General features: G+C 32.8%; 1 protein-coding gene across 1 annotated transcript; it reads right to left on the bottom strand.

Annotated features, from left to right (window-relative positions):
* Nucleotides 1–12,389: 12,389 nt before the first annotated feature.
* LOC114167803 (protein C2-DOMAIN ABA-RELATED 9-like) lies at nt 12,390–21,225 on the bottom strand. The gene is made up of 3 exons (XM_028052815.2): nt 20,896–21,225; nt 15,047–15,142; nt 12,390–12,812 (listed from the first exon to the last, which is right to left on the bottom strand). Exons 1-3 carry the CDS (start codon nt 21,016–21,018, stop codon nt 12,507–12,509), a joined length of 525 nt encoding a protein of 174 aa, XP_027908616.1. The 5' UTR covers nt 21,019–21,225; the 3' UTR covers nt 12,390–12,506.
* Between the last annotated feature and the right edge of the window lie 249 nt (nt 21,226–21,474).

The raw sequence follows: 21,474 nt of genomic DNA, 5'->3' as shown, positions 1-21,474 counted from the left end.
GGCCTTAGATGTTTGAAGGCTAACCTCGTACGTGGTAGGGTGAAACCCATTGGCAATGGCTCTGCAGAGCAGTAGAGGTCACCACAAGTGCAAGTATCCAGCGAATCTGACCAATTATATGTATCTGGATAAATTGAGTCATAGAGTCTTGTTTGTTTGCTATCACATGCTTGGATGATTGATGTGTACTTGCTTTTCAATTGCATGCTAAATTGTATGATAAAGATCTTTTTACTCTATCTTACCCTTTCTGCTTGTGTTTGTCTTCTTGTGTGGTTTTTCCTTTTTGCAATGATTAGAAATTCTTTTGTGTGAGCAGATATGGAAACCCCTTGTGTTCGTAGTGACAATGGGGATAATGCAGCTTAGATGGTCATGGGTTGATGTTGGACTCATGTTTTGAAGGACCTTTGTTATATTGTAATCTCTTGCTCTATGAGCAAGCTCTTGGGCAACAGTTGAACCATTTTTATTTTGTTCATGGCATCGTAGTGTGCCTAGTCTTTCCTTCCAGTATATTCATGGATAGCTAAAATGGTTGATACATATATACTTCATGGTGTTGCTCTTTATATTATATTACATGTGATATTTTATTTAATTGGGTTTATTTATTAAATGGGATGTTACAATGTTTTCTTTAATTACTCCTATTATATACCATGCATCATTATTGAATTTAATGGTGGAAATAACAGAAAACCGAAAAACCTATAAACTTGAAAAAATGTCTTCAAAAGATTTTAGGCCTTGGGAAGTGAGTTTGTCACGTTTCGGTTGCGAAACTTTGTGTGTTGCGATTGACTACTAATGCTTGTGTTACTTAGTTATGACTGAACCTATATTTGATGGTGTTAACTAAAAAATAAATAAATAAATAATGTGATGTATCCTGTAAGATCCACTAAATTTAATTAATTCATTACATAATTAATTAATAAATGCGGGTAGTGGGAGCCTTTATGACATTAATTATGGATTAATATGACGTGAAAAAGTACTAGTTCAAGTGGTCGAGAGTACTTGTTTGTGTGAGAGGACTTGGGTTTAAGTTGTATGTATGCCAATTATGTGTTATTTAACTATTTATTATTTTAACAATATGCTTGATCATGTTGAGTGATAATATAATTATAGAATTATATGAATTATCACAAAACATGAATTGGTTAAATGATTATGCATTGAGTTGGCTTTGACATGGTTAGGGATTCGAACCTTGGAGGATCCAAAGTAAACTCTTTTCTTTGTCAAAATTTCTTTTGGCATGAATGTGAAGGGGCAAGGAAACCTTAGCAGCCTTAGAAGCATCCAAGGGGGTTGGAAAACCATAGAGAATAGCAAATTGAATGATAATTAAAACCAAGTTTAAGGCATTTTAGTTTTGGCTAATTAACCACCATTAAGGTACAATTAAAGAGGAAAATTGAAGGAGAAAGAGAGTTTTGAGTTTGCCATTTTGAGTATAGTGAGGAGTGATATTTTAGAGGAAAAACGTGAGGATTGAGTGCAGCAAAGGAACTGAATTGGGAGAGAGTCAAAGGGAGGCTATTGGTGATCACAAGAACTCTCCAAATTCTCAATTTTTAAGCATGTTAAGGGTGTTGAACTCGTAACTTTATTGTAATTGGTTAATGATTGTTGTATGAAATGAGTGTGCATTGTTTATGGTTGCCAATATCTCGATTTTTGGATTTTTGTAAATTTTCCAGAAATCATCTGGTGGCTCATTCAAACCTGCTAAACGACCCATGCAATTTTGCTTGTTTTTTTGAGTTCCTGATAGGAACTGCTTGGCGGCAGGCTATGGACCGCCAGGCGACGCAAGCTCATAACCCAATTTCTGGGTTTTCCTAATGAAGTGCATGGCGGTGATGAACACCCGCCACCCATCATTCAATTCCATGTGATTGAGGGTTAATTGGGATGAAAATCATACAAAAATTATTTTAGGGTTGATGATTTGGGGATTATTATAGTGGCACTGATTTAAGTGGAAAATGTGAATGAATTTCGTATATGGGAAATTTTAGGGGTGAACCGTAGTCCTAAACACTGAAGTGTAGCCTATGAAGTCGTAAATTGATTGAAATCAGAGTTGTTGGAGATGGGCTAAGGTTCGCAGGTGGAGGGAGAATTTTGGGGTTCCTGGAATAGCAAAGTTACGGGTTTTGTGAGCTTTGGTGCGTAATGGTGGTTGGGAAAGTAATTTGGGTCATGTGCAATATAATTTTAGAGGTTGGGAATATTATAGAAATTGACCTAAACTGAAAACTGGTGGTAAATGTTAATAAGGTTTAATGTGATGTATTGGAATTGGCATGACTTATAGTAATGGGAAATTGTATTTATAGAGGATTAGTTATGAATATATATATATATATATATATATATATATATATATATATATATATATCCTCAATATATATACACAACACACACAAACACACACACACACACATATATATATATATATATATATATATATATATATATATATATATATATATATATATATATATATATATATATATAAAACCTTATATGGATAAACTTAGGCTTGTTAAACTACAGATTAGGACAAGGTATTGAGACAAATGAGATCATTTAATGAATGGTATGGTATTAGTAATGTTCCTAATTTATTGTGATGAGGTGTTTATATCAATGGTATAAGGCATAGCATCACCTTAGGTACGAGTGGTTAAGGATTCTAATAATAATATGATTGAAGTGAGAACTCTTGACTTAGTAATTATGATGGAAGTAGGGTATTGTGGGCACTATTATTGAGCTATGACATGACAAATGGATTGGTTGAGTGACTGTGTGTGTGAGGATGTGAGCAACTGCACCTGAACCTAAACCAGAACTAGTATTGCGCGAGTACTGGTGTGGCGCCTGGCGGTAGCATGGGAACCGCCAAGCGACACCTGTGAATACAAAGGGTAATAAGAACGTGTGACGCCTGGCAGTGAAGGTAGTCCCGCCAGGCGATACCTGTAGAGGCAGGGTGTGTAATGGCGCTTGGTGCATGGTGGCACGCGTCCCCGCCAAGCGGTCTGGAAGCGTGGTTCACCTGGCGGCTCGAGAGCAACACCAGGCGATATTGTTGTAATAGAATTTTTTTTTGCTTGCCTTGATGTGAGTGGTCTATAAGGCTTCTATGATATCTCAAAGGTCGACTTGCTGGTGTTCCTTGAGTTGTGGCTTAAAACGTATCCCTTGAGTTGTGGCTCGGGATAAGGGTTAAGAACGTGGCATTCCTTGAGTTGTGGCTCAAAATTACATCTCTGGAGTTGTGGCTCGAGATGGCAGATGAACACGTGGAACTCTTGAGTTGTGGCTCGGGTTGACGAGTGTTGCCAATGTGAGTGTGCACGTTGTGGCGTGTACGGATGGGTCTAGTTAGACTGCTCTCCTCAGTATTAAGCTTACAAGTTTGGTAGTCTTGAGACGTTACTAATGTTATTCGTATTGGGAACTCCACATGGCGTTACGGAGTGTGGTTCGTAACATGGTTTCCCGCACGTGCTCTACCAATTGTGGTTGGTAGGTGTGGCAACAAGACATCTTGAGATACTCATCAGAAGACGTAGAACATGGTTAACATGGTGGTGGCCATGGGTATGGAATCAAAGGATGGAATTCCTTTGGTGTGATTGTAATATATATGTTGTATATATGATTATTTTGATTATTTGCTCACCCTATCTGCTTGTGTTTGACGATGATTGTGTACGCGATACACGAGAGCAAATGATGTTACAAGTGGATCTGGTGAGCCTTAGCAGCGGAGTGGGGGAAACTCATGGGAACCATTTTTATTGAGTGTTTAACATTTATGGTTTTTGAATAAAGTTTTAAACTATTATGACACTGATTCTAGTATTTTATTGAGCTTTGAGAATTTTGAATTTGGAGTTATTTTTGTTAGGTAATAAAGAATTTAAATTTCCCGCTTTTTTGGGAATTACAATTATATTAATGCAGTATTAATATTATTTCTATTTTATTTTATTTAAACCCATAATATCCGGTTGGGATGTTACATGTCCAGGCAATGACACACAGAAGACACAAAAATAATAACGGGGCTAACGAAATTGCTCAAGCCATCTATCGTTTAGTGGATGCGATGCAACCAATTTCAGCACAACCAAGAGCCATGATTCCACCACCGCCTACACCGAGAGTGGCTACTATGGAGGATTTCTTAAGACACAAGCTGGCCAAGTTCAATGGCAAGGCCATCCTTGATGACACACGCGCTTAGCTTAGGGAGTGCGAGAAAATTTTTTGAGTGATTGACTACACAGTGGCACAAAAGCTCACTTATGCCAGCTTTCTACTGATAGGTGATGCAGAGTATTGGTGGGTGGGAATGTAGCAACAAATGTAGACCGTAGAAGAGGAAGTGAACTGCGGGAATTTCAAGACGAGATTCCTGAAAAAGTACTTTCCCGACTCTACTAAACATGAGAGGGAGGCTGAATTCCTCACACAGAAACACGAGAATATGTTAGTGTCGACCTATGTGGATAGGTTCAAGAACCTGGCTAGGTTCTACTCTCATACTATCATTAAGGAGTGGCGTTGTAGGAAGTTTGAGAGGGGCTTGAGGCACGAGTTACTCAGGTTTCTCGTACCTTTGAGGATTCGAGAATTCACTATCTTGGTGGAACAAGCAAAGACATTAAAACAACTAGAGGTGGACCCAAGTCGGGTTATGAGGACACATCATAACAGTAACAGTGGTGAGAAACGATAGGAGAAACCCTACACTAGACCTCAACGTGATGGACAGGGGACAATGAAGTGTTTCGAATGTGGAGGAAACCATTTTCGATGAAATTGTCCGAAACTTTCGGGATCAAAGCCGAATGAGAGGAAGTGTTACGTTTGTCGTAAGACGGGTCATTACGTGAACTCTTGCCTTAAGAAGGGGATGTCTAAAGTGCCACATCAAACACAAAAGACTCCCCAGAGAAGTCGAAGGCGGTAGGAAGGCTGTTTGCTATGTCGGGAGCAGAAGCGGTACATTCATAAGGTAGGTGAGGTGTGATTTATGATGTTGGTATGATGTATGTTAAGGTGAAATGTTACATTTGGTGAATGTTATAGTGATGAAGCATGTTATGCTTGATTGTGTATGTGATATGTAGTATGAATTCTCTCATATCTGTAAAATCAGGCTGCACTTTTACCCATAGGACTTTGGTGAGTTGGGTAAAAGGGGGGTTTTTGTTCTACTGTAAGGCTTTGGCCTAAGCTTAGTAGCAACGCTCTTACCGGGTTTTGGTGAATAGGTTAGAGTTGTGCTCTTGTCGGGTTTTGGTGAGCAGGCAAGGGTTGTTGCTTGTGAGTCTTAGGTAAAGCAATGCTCTTATCAGGTTTTGGTGAGTAGGTAAGAGTTGTGCTCTTGCTAGATTTTGGTGAGCATGCAAGGGTTGTTGCTTATAAGTCGTAGGGAAGCAGTGCTCTTACCGGGTTTTGGTGAGCAAGTAAGGGTTGTTGCTTGTTCTCTCCATGAGGTGTTGGTGTATAAGGGGAGAAATTCTTTCCAAGAGGTATTGGTTATGAGAGAATAGTATATTATGTGATGTTATTTGAAGGGTGAATTAGGTAATATGTTGCGATTATGAGGAATGATATACATGTGTATACATATGTGATGGGACAGTATGAATTATCTAATAATTGTAAAGCCATGATGATTCTTTTACCCATAGGACTTTGGTGAGTCAAGGTAAAAGGATTTCTTTTAGCCATAAGTCTTTGACATGAGCTTAGCAAGAGTGCTCTTACTGGGTTTTAATGAGCAGGTAAGAGTTGTTGCTTATAAGTCTTAGGGAAAAGTAGGGGAAATGCTCTTTCCAAGATGTGTTGTTGCGCAGGAAAGGTAGAATGGTTGGTTATGAGAAAATGGCATACCCTTGGATATTACTTGGGGGTAATATGTTGATGATTGCATGTGTTGGTTTTGGGAACATGTTTCGAGTTGTTATTTTTGTTGAGCTATGCATATGTTGGGATCAGGCGAGGTGAGTTTTATGTGGGTAATATAATGTTGTATGATATCACAATATAATTGTTTTTTTATGAGATTGGTTCTATTAAAGGTATGAATAATTTTTTGTTGTTATATAATTATTTGGTTGTTGTTTTGTATTGATAGTGAATGTTTTATCTATGCATATTTATTTGGTGTGAGACTTTTATTTCATCATGTTAATGTGCAAGATGTTAGATATCCAAGATGTTTAAATTTCTTATGTACACAATTTAGACAATTTTCGAGGACGAAATTTTTTTATGTTGGGTCGAATGTAAGACTCGAGAAAAATTAGAATAAAAAAAACCCATGAAAAGAATTAATGGCTTTGTTAAGATTGTTGATTTATTTAATTTAATTATTTTATTGAATTATTAAATAGGGGATAAGTACTTAAGTGATTTAAGTTATTGCTTTATTTATTTTAATTATTAATATTATATTCAATATGAATATAAGTGTTTATAAATTTGTGGAGCGCATAAAATCATGAGAAATTATGTAGCTTAATGGTTGAAATATATGTTTGGGTGTGCATGGGCTGGAGTTTGAATCTGGTTGGCCAATTGTTGGATATGTTTATTTGTTACATTATTTTCTCTCTCTTCCTTTATTGTGGGGCCCATCTAAATCTTTTATATTTTCTCTCTCTTGCATTACTTGCTACAACACGTTTTTGGATCGCACATATTCTTATTTTTTTTATTGCTGCCAATTTAAAGGAAAGGAAACCCATATTCAATTTTTATTTTCTTGCCAAAATCTTAATTGAAATAAAATATATTGTTTAATGCTAGGGTTTTAGTAGAGGGGTATAGTGATGACTTCTAGGGTAAAGCATATAGGTTAAAAAAAAGGTTTTGAGTGGCTAGAGAGAAAAGTAGGGGAGAAAACGACGAGGCTGAGAAACCGAGAGAGATCGCGAAAGAGCTGCAAGAGGGAGACATTAGGTTAAAGCTCCAAATCCAGGTAGGAGAAGCAAATCGTTTGTGGTTATTTTTTTTATATATGGCCATTGTATGTGTTTGTGAAGGTTGTGCTTGTCTTTTTTTTTCTCTCTTTGTGTTTTCTGATTGACATTCAAACTTTGAAAAATAATGAATTGATTATGGGTGTCGTGATTTACGTTGTAAACCATGCTCTTTTTCGTGCTCTGTGGGAAAGGGGTTACTTTACAAACCTTGTTTATGTGTGCATCTGCGTTGGGAGGGGGTGTGAAGGTGTCGTATCTACGTTTTGCATGCTTGATGTTTGGTGCATGTTCATTGATGCAAGGGGTTCATGGGCTACCTACAAACCTATACCCCAAGTTGTGATGGAGTGCATGCATAGGTCTAATATTCCATTTAGTTTTCACGTTTTTGGGTGGATGTTCACCAGGTTTAGTGTGAGGTTTTAGTGCGTGCATGTATTCTCTACAGCAGGATTCTATGTGGGCTTAGTGTTATATAACATTGGTGCAACATGTTTGGAATATTTGTTGGTCATGAGGGTCACGTTTTTTATTGAAATTCATGGTGTTTGCGTTTTAGTTTCTTTGGAAAAATGAGTTGTATAATGTGTTTTCTTTTCCTTTTCCTTGGTGAACCTTGTTTCTAACCTCTAATATTTGATGAATTTGTACTTTTTGACGAGTAGTTTTAGTTACGTCTTTCATTACCATTGTAGATGGTACAATGGTTTGAAGACTCCAATAAATCCCTTGTAAAGTGCATGTTTCCATTTGCTTAACTGTGCATTTAAGGTGTCAACACTTTTGTAACCTTTGATGGACCAACAACATTTTGAAGTTGCAAGTGCATTCTCGATTTCTTTCCAAGACCATGATTCTTCTTCTTTCTCTTTTTTATTTTCTCTTTAACATATTGCAGACTATTGTTCTAATGTTTTAATTGGATTGTGTGGGGTTTTATTTGTTTTTTTGTTTCTAATTCATGTGGTAGTGCTTTGAAAGGAACCATGGGTTCACTTAAAACTTTGTTATTCCTTTTGTTTTGAGGTGCATTGATTTTGATGCTTGGTGTAAGATTTTTGGATGTAAATTATTTTTCTAGTTATGTGATGGTTTTGTAGCTTTTGGCCTTTCTCTTTTCACTTTATGAATTAGGTGTTTGAAGGAGAATGGGGTCCACGTGCTTTGGTCTGTTTTCTTTCACCACATAAAGTCATGCACTTGTGTACTCTTTAAATTGCATATCACATGCATAATTGATTGGTGGAAATCATGGGACCCACATTAAATGTAACTTATTTTCTTGTTTTGATGCAACCATTAGTATATTAGTTTGTTTCATTCCTCTCGCGGCCATTAGGAAAGTCATGATGTTGAAAACTTCTTTGTGGGGCTGCGAGGGAGGGGTTGGTGCATTCAAAGGGTTAGCATGGCATTACTCATAGATAACATTATGCTTTGGTTTTTGTCTATTTATTAGTTCTTTCCTTTCTCTCTTTACGTGTTTGGATGTATGTATTTTTGTTCTCCTTATATAGAAAAACTTCATGTTTAAATATTTGATGGAAATCTAGGGGCCAAGTAAACGGTACTTTTATTACTTAAAAGACGTTCGGGGTTGTTGGTTGGGGTGCAACCTTGTTTTTTCTCTTCTTTTTATGCGTCAGATTTAGTGCATTTGGTTCATTTTAAGAAGAGAATAAGTCACATAAACGAGTGGTTCTAGGTGGCGGGATAACCAAAGCTTGATTGTGATTATAACGCTTAAGTGTTTTACTTGGATGTAATGTTGAGTATTAATTTCCATGTTTTATTTTGCTGAATTACTTTTATATATCATTATTTATGGTTAGTTTATCCCTATTTGTTTGTTTGTGTGTTTATGCGATGATCGTAGAACGTGTGTGTTATACGGGAGTAGTTGATAATACATGTGTGTTCGACGTGGTGTAGATTGATGAGAGAATGGGATGGACTCGAGGTTTTCGTTTATTAAGTTTTATTGCGAATAAATATCAAAGGCAATGTAATTTATTTTAGGTTACTGTTGTTATTTGAAAAATTTTTGAAAAATTATTTTGGACTTACACGTTTAAAGATAATATTAAAGTTTCATCTCTGTTGTTTTTCTACGAAGTGTGTGTTTTATAACTGCTTGTGACATCCTAAATCGGGGTGTTACAGTTGTAAAATATTATCTTGGTGTTCTTAACAAAGACTCTTTTTGAAAGAACTTTGTGCCCGTTTATGAGTTGCCAGATGAAGTAATTGTAAGTCTTTACTTGCTATTCTTGTTTCAACTGATGGTTTGCTTCAAGAAAATACATGTATATGGATGTTGGATGCGAAAGCATGTTTGTCAAAACTTTATTGGTAAAACGTACCTCCTAGCAGCATTGATTTCTTTTGTTCATTCAAACTTTAGTGTTTATTTTTTCAATATTTATAGTCAGTTTTCTACAACTATTCACATTCCAAGAGTGGGTAAAAGATCCAAATTTTGAGATTGAGTCCATGAGAGTCCAAATGCAAATTGTTTAAAGTCCATTTAAATGGATTTATTCCAAATTCAAATCCATATTTATGGATTTAAAATCCAATCCATTTAATTGAATTTGAATTTTAAAAATCCAAATCTCAATCCATTTAATTGGATTTGGATTGAATTTAAATTGGATAATATTTTGGATTTTAAATATCCAAAATGAAAGTACGTCAAAGGTCCACAATTGAGGGTTAGCTTGAGTCATTCGCAGTTGAAGCCCAACCCTAGTCGTCATTGAACGAGGGTCATTCTAAGTTGACCACGATGAAAGGTTGGTCGAACTAGCCCGGGTAGAAATTTGACTGAGTTGTCCTTACCGAGAGTCAAGCAAAGTTGTTCTTGACCGAAGGTCGCCGACTTGTCCATCCCTAAATTCAGCCTAGGTCGTCCTAGACTGAAATTTGGTCGAGTCAGCCTTGTCCAAAATTTAGTCGAGCCAGCCCAGCAAAAGTTCAATCGGGTTAGCCAGCTAAAATTTGGCAGATTCAGCCTCGATTGAAAATGGGGTGAGTCAAACCTGACCGAATTCGGCCAAGTTAGCCTCGGTCGAAATTTGATCAAGTTAGCACCGCCCAAAATTTGGTTGAGTAGGTCTCTACCAAAATTTAGCCAAAGCGACCCTGGTCGAAATTTGACTACTAGCCAAAATTCCACCAAGTCGGCATTGGTCGAGCCGTGTAAAGCTAGACCTAACGTCGAGTCGAGTAGTCGACTTAAGCCGACAGGTCAAGGTGAGTCAGCCTAAGATGAAGGTTTGAGCCAAGTTAGCCCACCCATATCTAATGGACCTAATATATTAGATTAGTGTCATTCAATTTAATTTCATTGACATAATGGATTAAATCTAGTTTTAATTGAATTTAAATTGGATTGAAAAAAATCCAAATTTAGTTCATATAGATTATAGATTATAGATCTAATCTATTTTATTGGATTTAGATTGATTCTAGATTGGATATTAAAAAGTCTAGATCACCTTTAATGTCGAGTCTCCCATGAACAAGTTTCGTATTTTAAACTCTCAATGTGCTAAAGTTGACAAGTTGATCAGATATAAAAGCACAGTTTTGTAAAATTACCTTCTAATTTCAAATGTCACATTTTTTATGGCAGGAAACTATTTAATTTGTACAAACGCTTGGTAGTAAAGAGATACATAATTGTTTACTTTGTTAACATTTCTATGACTCCTCCAAACCATTTTAAAGCTTGATAATTTTTGCATGGTTTTAACTGCCACGTTTTTTGTTGGATATGTTTGTGTTGAAGTTTATATGTGCAAGCATTTTGGTTATATATGCAAACAACATCCACTAAGGTCTTAAAGTCTTATATTTTCAATGAGCTAATAGTAATTGATGTTTCACGAATCCCTCCGCCTGATCCTGATTCCATTTTTATGGTTTGTAGCTAACAATTGGAAATCCATTCACTTTCGTGTTGTTGGCATATTACTAGATTTATTGCATGGTTTTATTGACTTGTTACACCTATATTTGCAGCAAGGGACTAAATGAATGTGCAAGGGACTAAATGAATGTCGGGTACGACTATTTGTAGCATGATTTTGTTGATGTAATTGAGAAAACAAGTGTTGCATTCAATACTAGTGTGAGTATGTTGGTCATCTTTTGTATGGTTTTTCAATGTTGTCTTATGTGGAATTAGAAAACAACACCACTTTCTATGAAGGTTATTGTCATTGACGAAACTTGGAAAAAAAATTTAGGGGTGCCGAATTTTTATACATAAATTATTTTTTCTAATTAAAAAAAAATCATTTTGTCTACTTAAAACAAACACACATGATAATAGAATTCAAAAAAATATATGACCACCATTCATTATCATTTCATAAAATAACTATAAAAAACTATTACTAAATGTAAAAAATTACTAATATGAAATAAATTGAAATAGTTGAAGTAATCTTCAAAATAAGTTGTACATAAGATATAAATATAAATATAATTTTAAATTTAATATAATAATATATAAATATAATTTTAAAATATATAATAAATAAAATGAGAAAATTTTGGGGGAGTCGTGGTTCCCCTTTGTCAAAACCAAGGTCTGCCCTAGTTATTGTCATGACTGGCATAGAAAGTTCATATTCTATGTAGGTTATGATTGTAACTATCATAGAAAGTTACACTTTATATGCCAGTTGGGTGCACAATCGCCACAAAAAGTGACTTTTTGTTACAAACATGACAAATTTTTCTATGTTGATTATGACCTGACATAGAAAGTAGACTTTCTATGGATCCGGAACTAGCATTAACACTATATGAGGGTTTAGAATCGGCATAGAAAATAGAAACTTTCTATGTCGATTGTATATCCAAAACTGACGTAGGAAGTCTTTGCGACACTAGTAAAATAATTTTATTACTTGAATTATTTAAAATAGTAAAAATGTTAATCTAATATAAAATCTCAATCCCACTTCTATATATATATTAATCTTATTTTTCTTATTCTTTCCATAAAAAATAGGTTTTTCTTCCAAACAAAAGCATGTATAAATGTTTTTGTTTTCCTTCATGAAGGTACTTGTTGAAGAACCACAATTCCAAGCATGGCATGTCAAATATGTTTTATAGCTTTTTTTCATTGGATTGTTAGCTTTTATTTTCTCACAAAAATAATCTCAGAATTTGTTAGTGTTTATCTTACTCGACGAGTGATATATTTTACAAATATTGAAGACGATAGTTATTTACTTGTATAATCAAATAATATTGTTATTCGATTATAATCGATCATATAATTTTTTATAGTTTTTGTAATAGCTATCGTAAAAGTAATACCAAGACGAATTTGGTTTACACTTATAGATATCAACATAAGGCATTTAATACTAATATCTTCAAAATATGACAAAAATTTCATAATCAACATAACATTTAGCAAATGGGGTTATATCTTTAGGAATGGTGGAAGCAAAGTTAAAGATCGAGATGTGATAAGCCCTTGCAACCAATAACATCAACCCACTCTATTTCCACAGCTAATTCCCCACTCTCAACATTTCTCAATTTCAAAACCATTTCTTGGATGATGGTTTCATTTTGCCAAATGCAGTTACTTTCTTTAGCAAGGCAATTAGTTTCATCTGGTTGAATGGTCTTCACTACAGTACCATTTGTGAGCTTAGTGAACCCTATTTGTACACACTGAACATATGGTTTTAAGTCTATATCTGCATCTCCCATTTTGTCATCCCCTGAGAATGTGTCTTTGTCATAAACAGACTGCAAAACAAAAAAAAAATGCAAAACCCTTCTTCCATCATTCAAGTATTCTTTTGTTATTACTTCCTCAAATACTTAACTTTATCCTTCATTCAAGTATTCTTTTGTTATTACTTCCTCAAATACTTAACTTTATCCTAGTTAATTTAGATTTCCTTGTAATTTCTTTTGTGATTGTTGTGCTTTTAAAATATATTGATTTTGAAACATGCACCAATATATCAATTAAATATTAATAAGTGGTCTGATAGCATGTGACATGATAAGTTCAACAAACAACAAATCTTGATAGAATGCACTTTAAATAACTCTTACACATCTTAAAAAGTAAACTTTAAACTTAACTCAACTCCACAAAACTGACTTGTAGAGTCAAGTTTGCACTTACTTATATACTATAAATTCACTTTTTTTAGTTGATGTAAAATCTTCAACAACTAGTCAACGAGTCAAATTATATACTTTAATTTAATAATCTTACCTTTCTTTACTCTCATAGTCTAAATATTAAGTGTTCCTACTAATAATTTAATTTTCTTTGAAACAGATAAAAGAGAGTACATGAAAGAAAGTTATATAGAAGAAAACAAGATGATGGAAAGAAAAGGTAAGATTCACACTTTTTATAAGGAGGGACAATCGATTATGCAATTTTAATAATGGATTATATGACGTTCTCCCTCTTTTGTTTCACATTTTCTTTATGTTTCATTTTCCTGTATTTTCTTTTGTTTAGGTTATTTGTTTTGTACGTCAATATTAATATTAACAAGAATAAATTAAATTAATGATATATATATATATATATATATATATATATATATATATATATATATATATATAAGTCACGTTATTAATAAAAAATAATAGTATAAGTAATGAAATAATTATAATAATATTGATAATACTATATTGATAATCAAAATAAATTTAATATTAAAAATAATAAAATGATTTTTTAAATTAAATCATCTTAAAAAATATTTTAATATTGTTTTTCACCCTACAATTTTTACTTTAATTATATTCCTTTCTTATCTATTTTCATCCAAATAATATCTATTTTATTCCCTCGGTACCAAACATACAATTGATGAAATAAATAAATAAATAAATAAAATGAATTAATCTTTTCTAACAAATTAAATTTTATTATATCATTGAATAAAGAAGGACTCATAAAAGAAAACAAGTTAAACATTTTATTGTTGATTTTAACTTACAAGACCCCTTATTTACTCTTTTTGTTATAAAAAGTTTTCAATGAAAACATATATATCAACATAGCATCTAATGCGATTAACTTTTGTGATATTATAAGGGCGATCATGATCAGATTTTTGAAAATCCAATCCAAATCCAAAATATTGTGAAACCAGTTTGAATTTTCCTAAATTTCAAATCTAAATATTTAGATCAAGTTCTAAATCTAAATTCATTATTTAGATACAGTTTTAAATTTAGATTCATTTCTAAATCTATACTTTTACTGAAAATTCCCATATCATACTATTACTTAAGTTTCAACTGAAGCAAATTCTTATTTTTAGAGCCACTTAATTCAAGTAAAGTAAAGTAAAAGATGCAAAGATCATTTCTAAATAAAAGAATCTCAAAAATCAATTCCAACTATGAATATTATACCAACAAAATTAAAAAAAAAAAAAGTATATGCTCTAATAGTGAAAGATTTTTACACTTCTAGAATAACTACTTTAAAAATAATACAAAACATGATTTTTTTATTAGTTGACAGTGTAAATTTTTACATTGACAATGCATGCCTATTAAGCCCTAATTTTTAATAATTGGTATATAAAAAAAGTGAACTTAAATTAACACAGCAAAATCCATGGCATATTCCAGGAGCAGACACGCAGATTTTTTTCTTGAGCATAATTTCAAGAGTTTACATAGACATAATTCATGGAAAAATCAACACAACTGCAACAATTTGATTGTTAAATGATGTGGTTTAGATTTGAGGGGATTCTAGTCTGATCCAAATAATAACTTTAGACTATCCAAAGTTTAAAATGCATAAAAGTAAAACAGAAAATCTGCTTTGAAAAATTAAAAAATATGGATTCAAACTCAAATCTAGAATTTAGAAAATAGATTTTTAGTCGATCAGTTCAGATCAAAACTAGATTAGATCAGATAAACCGGATTTTTTGTCTACCCTTAATTATATGAATTCTTATTTTGCTGTTATAATTTTCATGAGACCTTACCAGATGTATTGGGGTTGTAACGTCCTTTATAGAAAGAGTCCTTTCTTGATTCCACTCAGGATTGCAGTTGTTTTTTTTAACTGAAGTCTTCAGCTTCTACATAAATATGATAATAATTTTCAGACCACAATTATCCAATGATACAATACTGTTATATTGAAAACATGTGTTTGATATCGAAAACAAACAGCATTTTAATAGCCCTCCCAAACGATCTTCCCAAAAACATAATTTTGTTGTGCCAAATTTCAAAATAATTTAATACAAATACCATCATAAATACCAATTTCTTTCTTTTGATATGCAAAATAATAATTGCACCAAAATACAAAGTCAAAGAGTTTAATACAATGCCATTATAACATTTCCCAAAAGTACAAACGAATATCGTAATAACGTAATTATTGTTGGAAAATTGAGCAAAATTTGTAGTAGAGTTTCTTTTTATTTGTTAACTTAAAATAGGCTTAAAAGAAAAAAAAAATAAGAGAAAAGAATAACCCAATATTTTTAATGTGGAAAACTCATTCAAAAGTGAAAAGAAAAAATCCTCGGACTAAGCCAGTATAAGATCTTTATATTATAAAGTTAGAATTACAAATGGATATCTCTTATCAATAGGATAAAATACAAACTCATTTTTTGGATGGCTTGTAACTATCTCACCAAGAAATAAAGAAAACACGTTTTTTTTCTCTCAAATGATATTTAATTCACAATTTACTAGTTAGATTACTCAACTGCTCTTGTATGTATTCAACTCTCTCAAGACCCCTATTTACAGTGAAGGCTTGGAGTTTCTAGATCAAAAGTGGTAGTGGGTAGTGGATATTAAATGTTCTTCACCGTTCCAAAGATAAACCTACATCACTTCAAGAGTCAAAGAAATAATTCCAAGACCTTGGAATAAACCATTTATTAGTTTCAATCCATAGGAATTGCATCCTTTAATTAAGGATGGATGTGTTTCCAACATTTTTCCCCCTTCTTGACTTAATTTAGGGTATTTAATTATAGTCCTACTTCCTTGTAACAAATCGAGTGTTTTCTGAATAGTATCATCTTAATTAAAATGTCAGACAAAGTATCATTTGTGTGAACTTTCTCCAATTGTAATAAGCCATCATTCAAAGCTTTCCTTATCCAATAATATCAAACATCAAATTGCTCTATCTTTAAGTCTAGGCAAGATGTTAGACCTAGAACTACCCTTATAGTAGGCATCTTCACTACTAGTGAGAAAATCTCTTTAAAATCTATTCAATTTTTTTGATTGCAACCCTTTACAACAATTTAGGCCTTATATTGGGGCTATGATCTCCCTTCTTCAAACTGTAGCTTGTATACCCACTTTTTCTCTAATGTTCTTCTCCCTTTGGTTAACTCTACAATCTCGTACATTTGGTTCTCATGCAACAAGGTAATTTCCTTATTCATGGCTTTGATTCATTCTTCTTCATCTTTCATCTTCATAACTTCATTAAGCTTTATCGTTCACCATCAGCAGTGAATGTAACATATTCATCTGATGAGTACCTACTAGAAGGATGTCTAACTCTTGAAGACCGCCTTAATTGGAGTTCTGGATTCGTCTAATCATCTACCTGCTTTTCAAGATTTTTCTGAGAATATGATAACTTAGAATTCGTAGAAACAATTTGACTTTGAGAACTATCTCCTCTAAAAACTCTACTTGTAGAGTGATTTAACACATCACCATTGCTCAACTTGAATTTTGCTTGTCCTATCTATTGAAGATCCTTAATTATTTGATCTTCAAAAAACACTACATCTCTGCTTCTAACAATTTTCTTCTTTATATGATCCATAATCTATACCCAAATTCATCCTTCGGAGATCCAAGGTATATGGATTCCTTAGTCCTGGCATCCAACTTCATTCTTTCATCTTTGGGTATATGGATAAATGCTCTGCATCTGAAGACTTTCAAGTGATCGTAAGAAGCCTTCTTCCCATACCATTCTTCCTCTAGAATCTTTCCCTTCAAAGATTGAGATGGTGAGAGATTTAGGAGTGTTACCTCCGTCTTCATAGCTTCACCCTAAAAAGGCTTAAGGAGATTTGCATGATTTAACATGTATCTAACTTTATCTTCATTCTATTCATTCTTTCAGCCACTCAATTCAACTGAGGAGTCTTTGCAGCAGTCTTCTTTAGCTTGATACCTTGTCTTTGGAAATATTCCTCAAGAGCCCCATAATATTCTTCACCATTGTCAGACCTTAGACATTTAGTCTTTAACAAATACACTCAAACTCTTCTAGAGTAATCCTTAATAAAGGTTACAAAGTAGTACGAACCTCCAAGAGATCTTTAGAATGAAGCACAAACATCTGAGTGAACAAGTTCAAGAACCTCCTTCCTCCTTGAGGGATCATCTACTCTTTAAAAACTAACTCTGCGCTGCTTCCCAGCCAAACAATCAGTACAAGATTCCAAATGTTGCCCACTTATTCCAGGAAGATCATCTTTGGCAAGGATCTACAATCCTTTCTCACTCATGTGACCTAATCATCTATACCACGGATCTTTGGAATCGTTTACTAGGTTTGCTACTCGAGTACAAATTCTTCCTTAAAATATATACAAGGATCCTTCTTTTAAGCCTTTGGCAATGACCATGCTTCCTTTAGTTAGCTTCCATTTTTTGGCTCCAAAGTGGCTTACAAGTCCAACATCGTCTAATTTCCCAACGAAAATAAGATTTAGACGCAGGTCAAGTACATGTTTCCTGCATTTGTTAGCATGATCACATCTCCTATGCCAATGTTGCTTGAAATGGGTTTTACATTTTAATAGTGCCAAAATCTTCCTTCTTATAATTTGAAAAGAAGCCTTCATGTGGACTTACATGGAACGATGCACTAGAGTCTATAATCTATGAACAATCACCATAATGGGTAATTGTCTTCTCCAATGAGAAAAAAATATTTCTCTTATACAATAATTGTGGTTGACCATCCTTGTATTCCATATGCACCAATCTTCTAACAAGATGGGCTTTATTTCTATGAGTTTTCTTTTGAATCATAGATTCAAGCTTAGACCATAACTCATAAGCATTAGTGTACGTCGACACATACTCAAACAAACTTCTATCAATATATTTTTGAATCATAGCAACGACTTTTCAATTCAGAAGCTCACATTCTTTGTCAGTCTTCTCTCTCGGCTTCACATTGCATGATATAGGCTCATAGAAATCCTTACAGTATAAATGATCTTCCATCATTGGCTTCCAATATGAGTAGTTGTCAACAATAAGCTTAAGCATATCTCCATCATGTGAGATGACTCCTTTCATCTTAAATTAATAGGTTTGCTCCTTTGAATTAAGAGAGCTTTGATACCTCTGTTGGGAAATTGGGCAAAATATGTGGAAGCGGAAAAAATTTCCCTCTATTTGTGTAACTTAAAAAAGGATTAAGAGAAAAAGTGATAACAAAAATGCATAACTCATAATATTTTTAATAGGGAAAACTCACTCAAAAGTGAGAAGGAAAAACCATGGAACCAAGCCAGTATAAGACCTCCACGATAAAAGAAGGATTACAAAATAACTTGTCTTATCAAGAGGATAATACACAAACTCGCCCTTTGGATGACATATAACTATCTCACCAAGAAATAATGAAAACTCTCTTTTTTCTCTCCATACTCAACTCATTACTACTCTTCAACTTACTAGTTGAATTACTCTACTTGTGTGTGAATGCTTGAGGCTTATAGATCAAGAGTGATAATGGATATTAAATGTTCTTCACCTTTTTAAATATGAATGTAAATTTTTTTGAGAGTCAAAGAAAGAATTCCAAGATCTTATTTCAATGCATAGGAATTGCATCTTAATTAAAGAGAGATGTATTTCCAACAACTATTCGTTGATAAAATTATAAATACAATCTCATCCAAGATAAACGGATTAAAAACAATGTTTGTTGAAGATCCAATACGAACTAAAGATAAAATTAAATTATAAAATATATAATATGTAAATTTTATTTTTCTAAAACTAGATTATAATATATATATATATATAAGTGCATATAAATTTTATTTTACTAAGTCAACTATGTAGTTATGTAGAGTTGTTTCAAGTTTAAATTCTATTTTTTAATATGTTTTGATATTTGTTTAGACATTAATAAGATATTATTTTTTTATTCTATTACTTATACATATTTAATAGACATTCCATTCTTATAGAATTTCATCTATTTTTACACTTAATGTTATTAACTTGAGAGAATGTGTTAAATATCACATTAACTAAATAAATATAAGGTTGGATTGTAATATAAAAATGGCTCCAAACTTAATCTTATTAAACCAATTTTATGAATATGGAAAGAGATTTAAATTTTAGTTTCTAATATTATTTGATTAATTTCTTGATTTGATAAAAAATGTACTTACCCTCGTCATTAAGGATGACAATAGGAAAGGGAAGATACGGATGACTATTTTAATCTCAATTTCCAAGTATAAATGTTTCCTTATCCCATTCTTCACATTCAACAAATATGAAATTTTTACTTCCTCCCTATCTTCATTAAATCGGTATAACTTATCATCCTTTATTATTTCAAATGTTAATTAAATAATTTATTTTACATAAATAAAAATTACAGTAAAGAGAATATTATATCTAGGGACGTAAAAAAAATCCGTACCTGCGGATAAAACCCGCAACGGGTAGGAAATGAATATTAAAAATGGATACCTGCTACCTGCGGGTATGAGTATTTTTGATACCCGCATGTTAACAGGGCAGGTACGGGTATCATAGTATCCGTACCCGTGGATACCCATACCCGCTAAACTTTACCTTATATATATATATATATATATATATATATATATATATATATATATATATATATATATATATATATATATATATATATATATTAGTAAACAACATTATGAGTCTTCATCCAATAATGGTGGTCAGATTCTTACCCCACAAATGAGTAAATTACTTCCATATACTGTGGAGGTATTGATGTGTCTCTAAGACTGGTTATGGACCAACATAGAAGGTAATGAAATTAACACTTTTACTTAGATATTTTAATTAAGTGATTGTTAGAAATTTTTACTGAACTTCTTATGTTTTAAGGCTCTTCTAGATTAAAATTGGACAACATGAAACTTTATACAATGTTGCAAAAAGTGGACATTGATGAAGTTAGTAATTTCTTTAATATTTTATTCAAAAATAAACTACAATATAAATTGGTAGTGATTTGTTATTTGTTTGTTTTTCAAGAATCAATCGGAGAAAGGGGACTTGTTGATCTAAGCACTAATTATGGTTAAATATTTATTTTTTACAATATTTTTGTAAATACCCACTGATACCCGTGGATATCCGCGGATATGAAAAAAATAGACGGGTACTCGCATAACGAATACTCGACAGATATGGGTACGGGTACGGGGCAAATATTTATCCAGCGGGTAGGGTACAGGGGAGCTACTACCCGTACCCTACCCGCCCCGTTGACATCCCTAATTATATCATCAAATTTTTTTCAATATTAAATATAAAAAAAGTTATAATTATATAAATATCAAATTAAAATATTAAATAACATATGAATAGAGATCAAATAATTAAATAAAAGGATAACAATGATTTAATTAATTAAAGCTATATATATATATATATATATATATATATCATCATCCTAATACCAAATTTAAAATTTAAAATATTACTTTCACTCATATCTATTCTCAATTAAGTTGATATATATTCTAACAATGGAACTTTAAAGGAAGTAAAGGAAGAAAAGATTAGTGTAGAAATTGCAAGTTGGAACCTGATCGCCCATGCTGACGACCACATAAGGGTCACTGGCACGTCCTTTAATGGCATCGCGAATTGCAAGATCAGTACCTCTTATAATTCGAAGTTTGAGAAGACCCAGAATACTATTGTCCATTGAAACACGATAATAACACGCAACTCCTCGTATCTACACACGTTTCAATTTAAACAAAAGAAAGTGTTTGATATGATAACCCAATTCAACCCCTTACAAATCTGGAAAGCTACAGAGCAAACACAACCATCCACAAACGAAACATTTCAATGATAGCTACGTACAACGTTTTTTGATAGTTACAATTGCTTTTAATGTCATTTGAAAACAAACGAATGGGAAAAGCTAAAGGTAAATAAATATGAGTTAATTTTGACAGGTAATTAAATGTGCGATCCACCCTCGTGCTTCAATACAAGCCTCTCGCCACCCTACATCCAATGCACATGCTAAGCTACATTTTTTTTTTTGTCCTCATAAGAAAACTAGATTTAAAATATAAATATAATTTTTGCTTTTACAATATTTTTTAATTATATATAAACAAAGAAAGATATTAAACTTTTGAAACTTTAA

Source organism: Vigna unguiculata, chromosome 2 (genome assembly GCF_037176805.1).
Source record: "Vigna unguiculata cultivar grain cowpea cultivar isolate G323 ecotype 2 chromosome 2, ASM3717680v1, whole genome shotgun sequence".
NCBI lineage: Eukaryota > Viridiplantae > Streptophyta > Magnoliopsida > Fabales > Fabaceae > Vigna > Vigna unguiculata.
This window is presented reverse-complemented; position numbering and strand designations above follow the sequence as displayed.

Bases quoted from the DNA above. Each gene is read 5' to 3' on its own strand.
- LOC114167803 (XM_028052815.2), bottom strand. From the start codon at position 21,018: ATGGACAATAGTATTCTGGGTCTTCTCAAACTTCGAATTATAAGAGGT. The intron at 15,143-20,895 runs GTTCCAACTTGC...ATATTTATGTAG, and splicing joins TCGTCAGCATGGGCGATCAG to AAGCTGAAGACTTCAGTTAA. The intron at 12,813-15,046 runs GTAAGGTCTCAT...TTTGTTTTGCAG, and splicing joins TTACAACCCCAATACATCTG to TCTGTTTATGACAAAGACAC.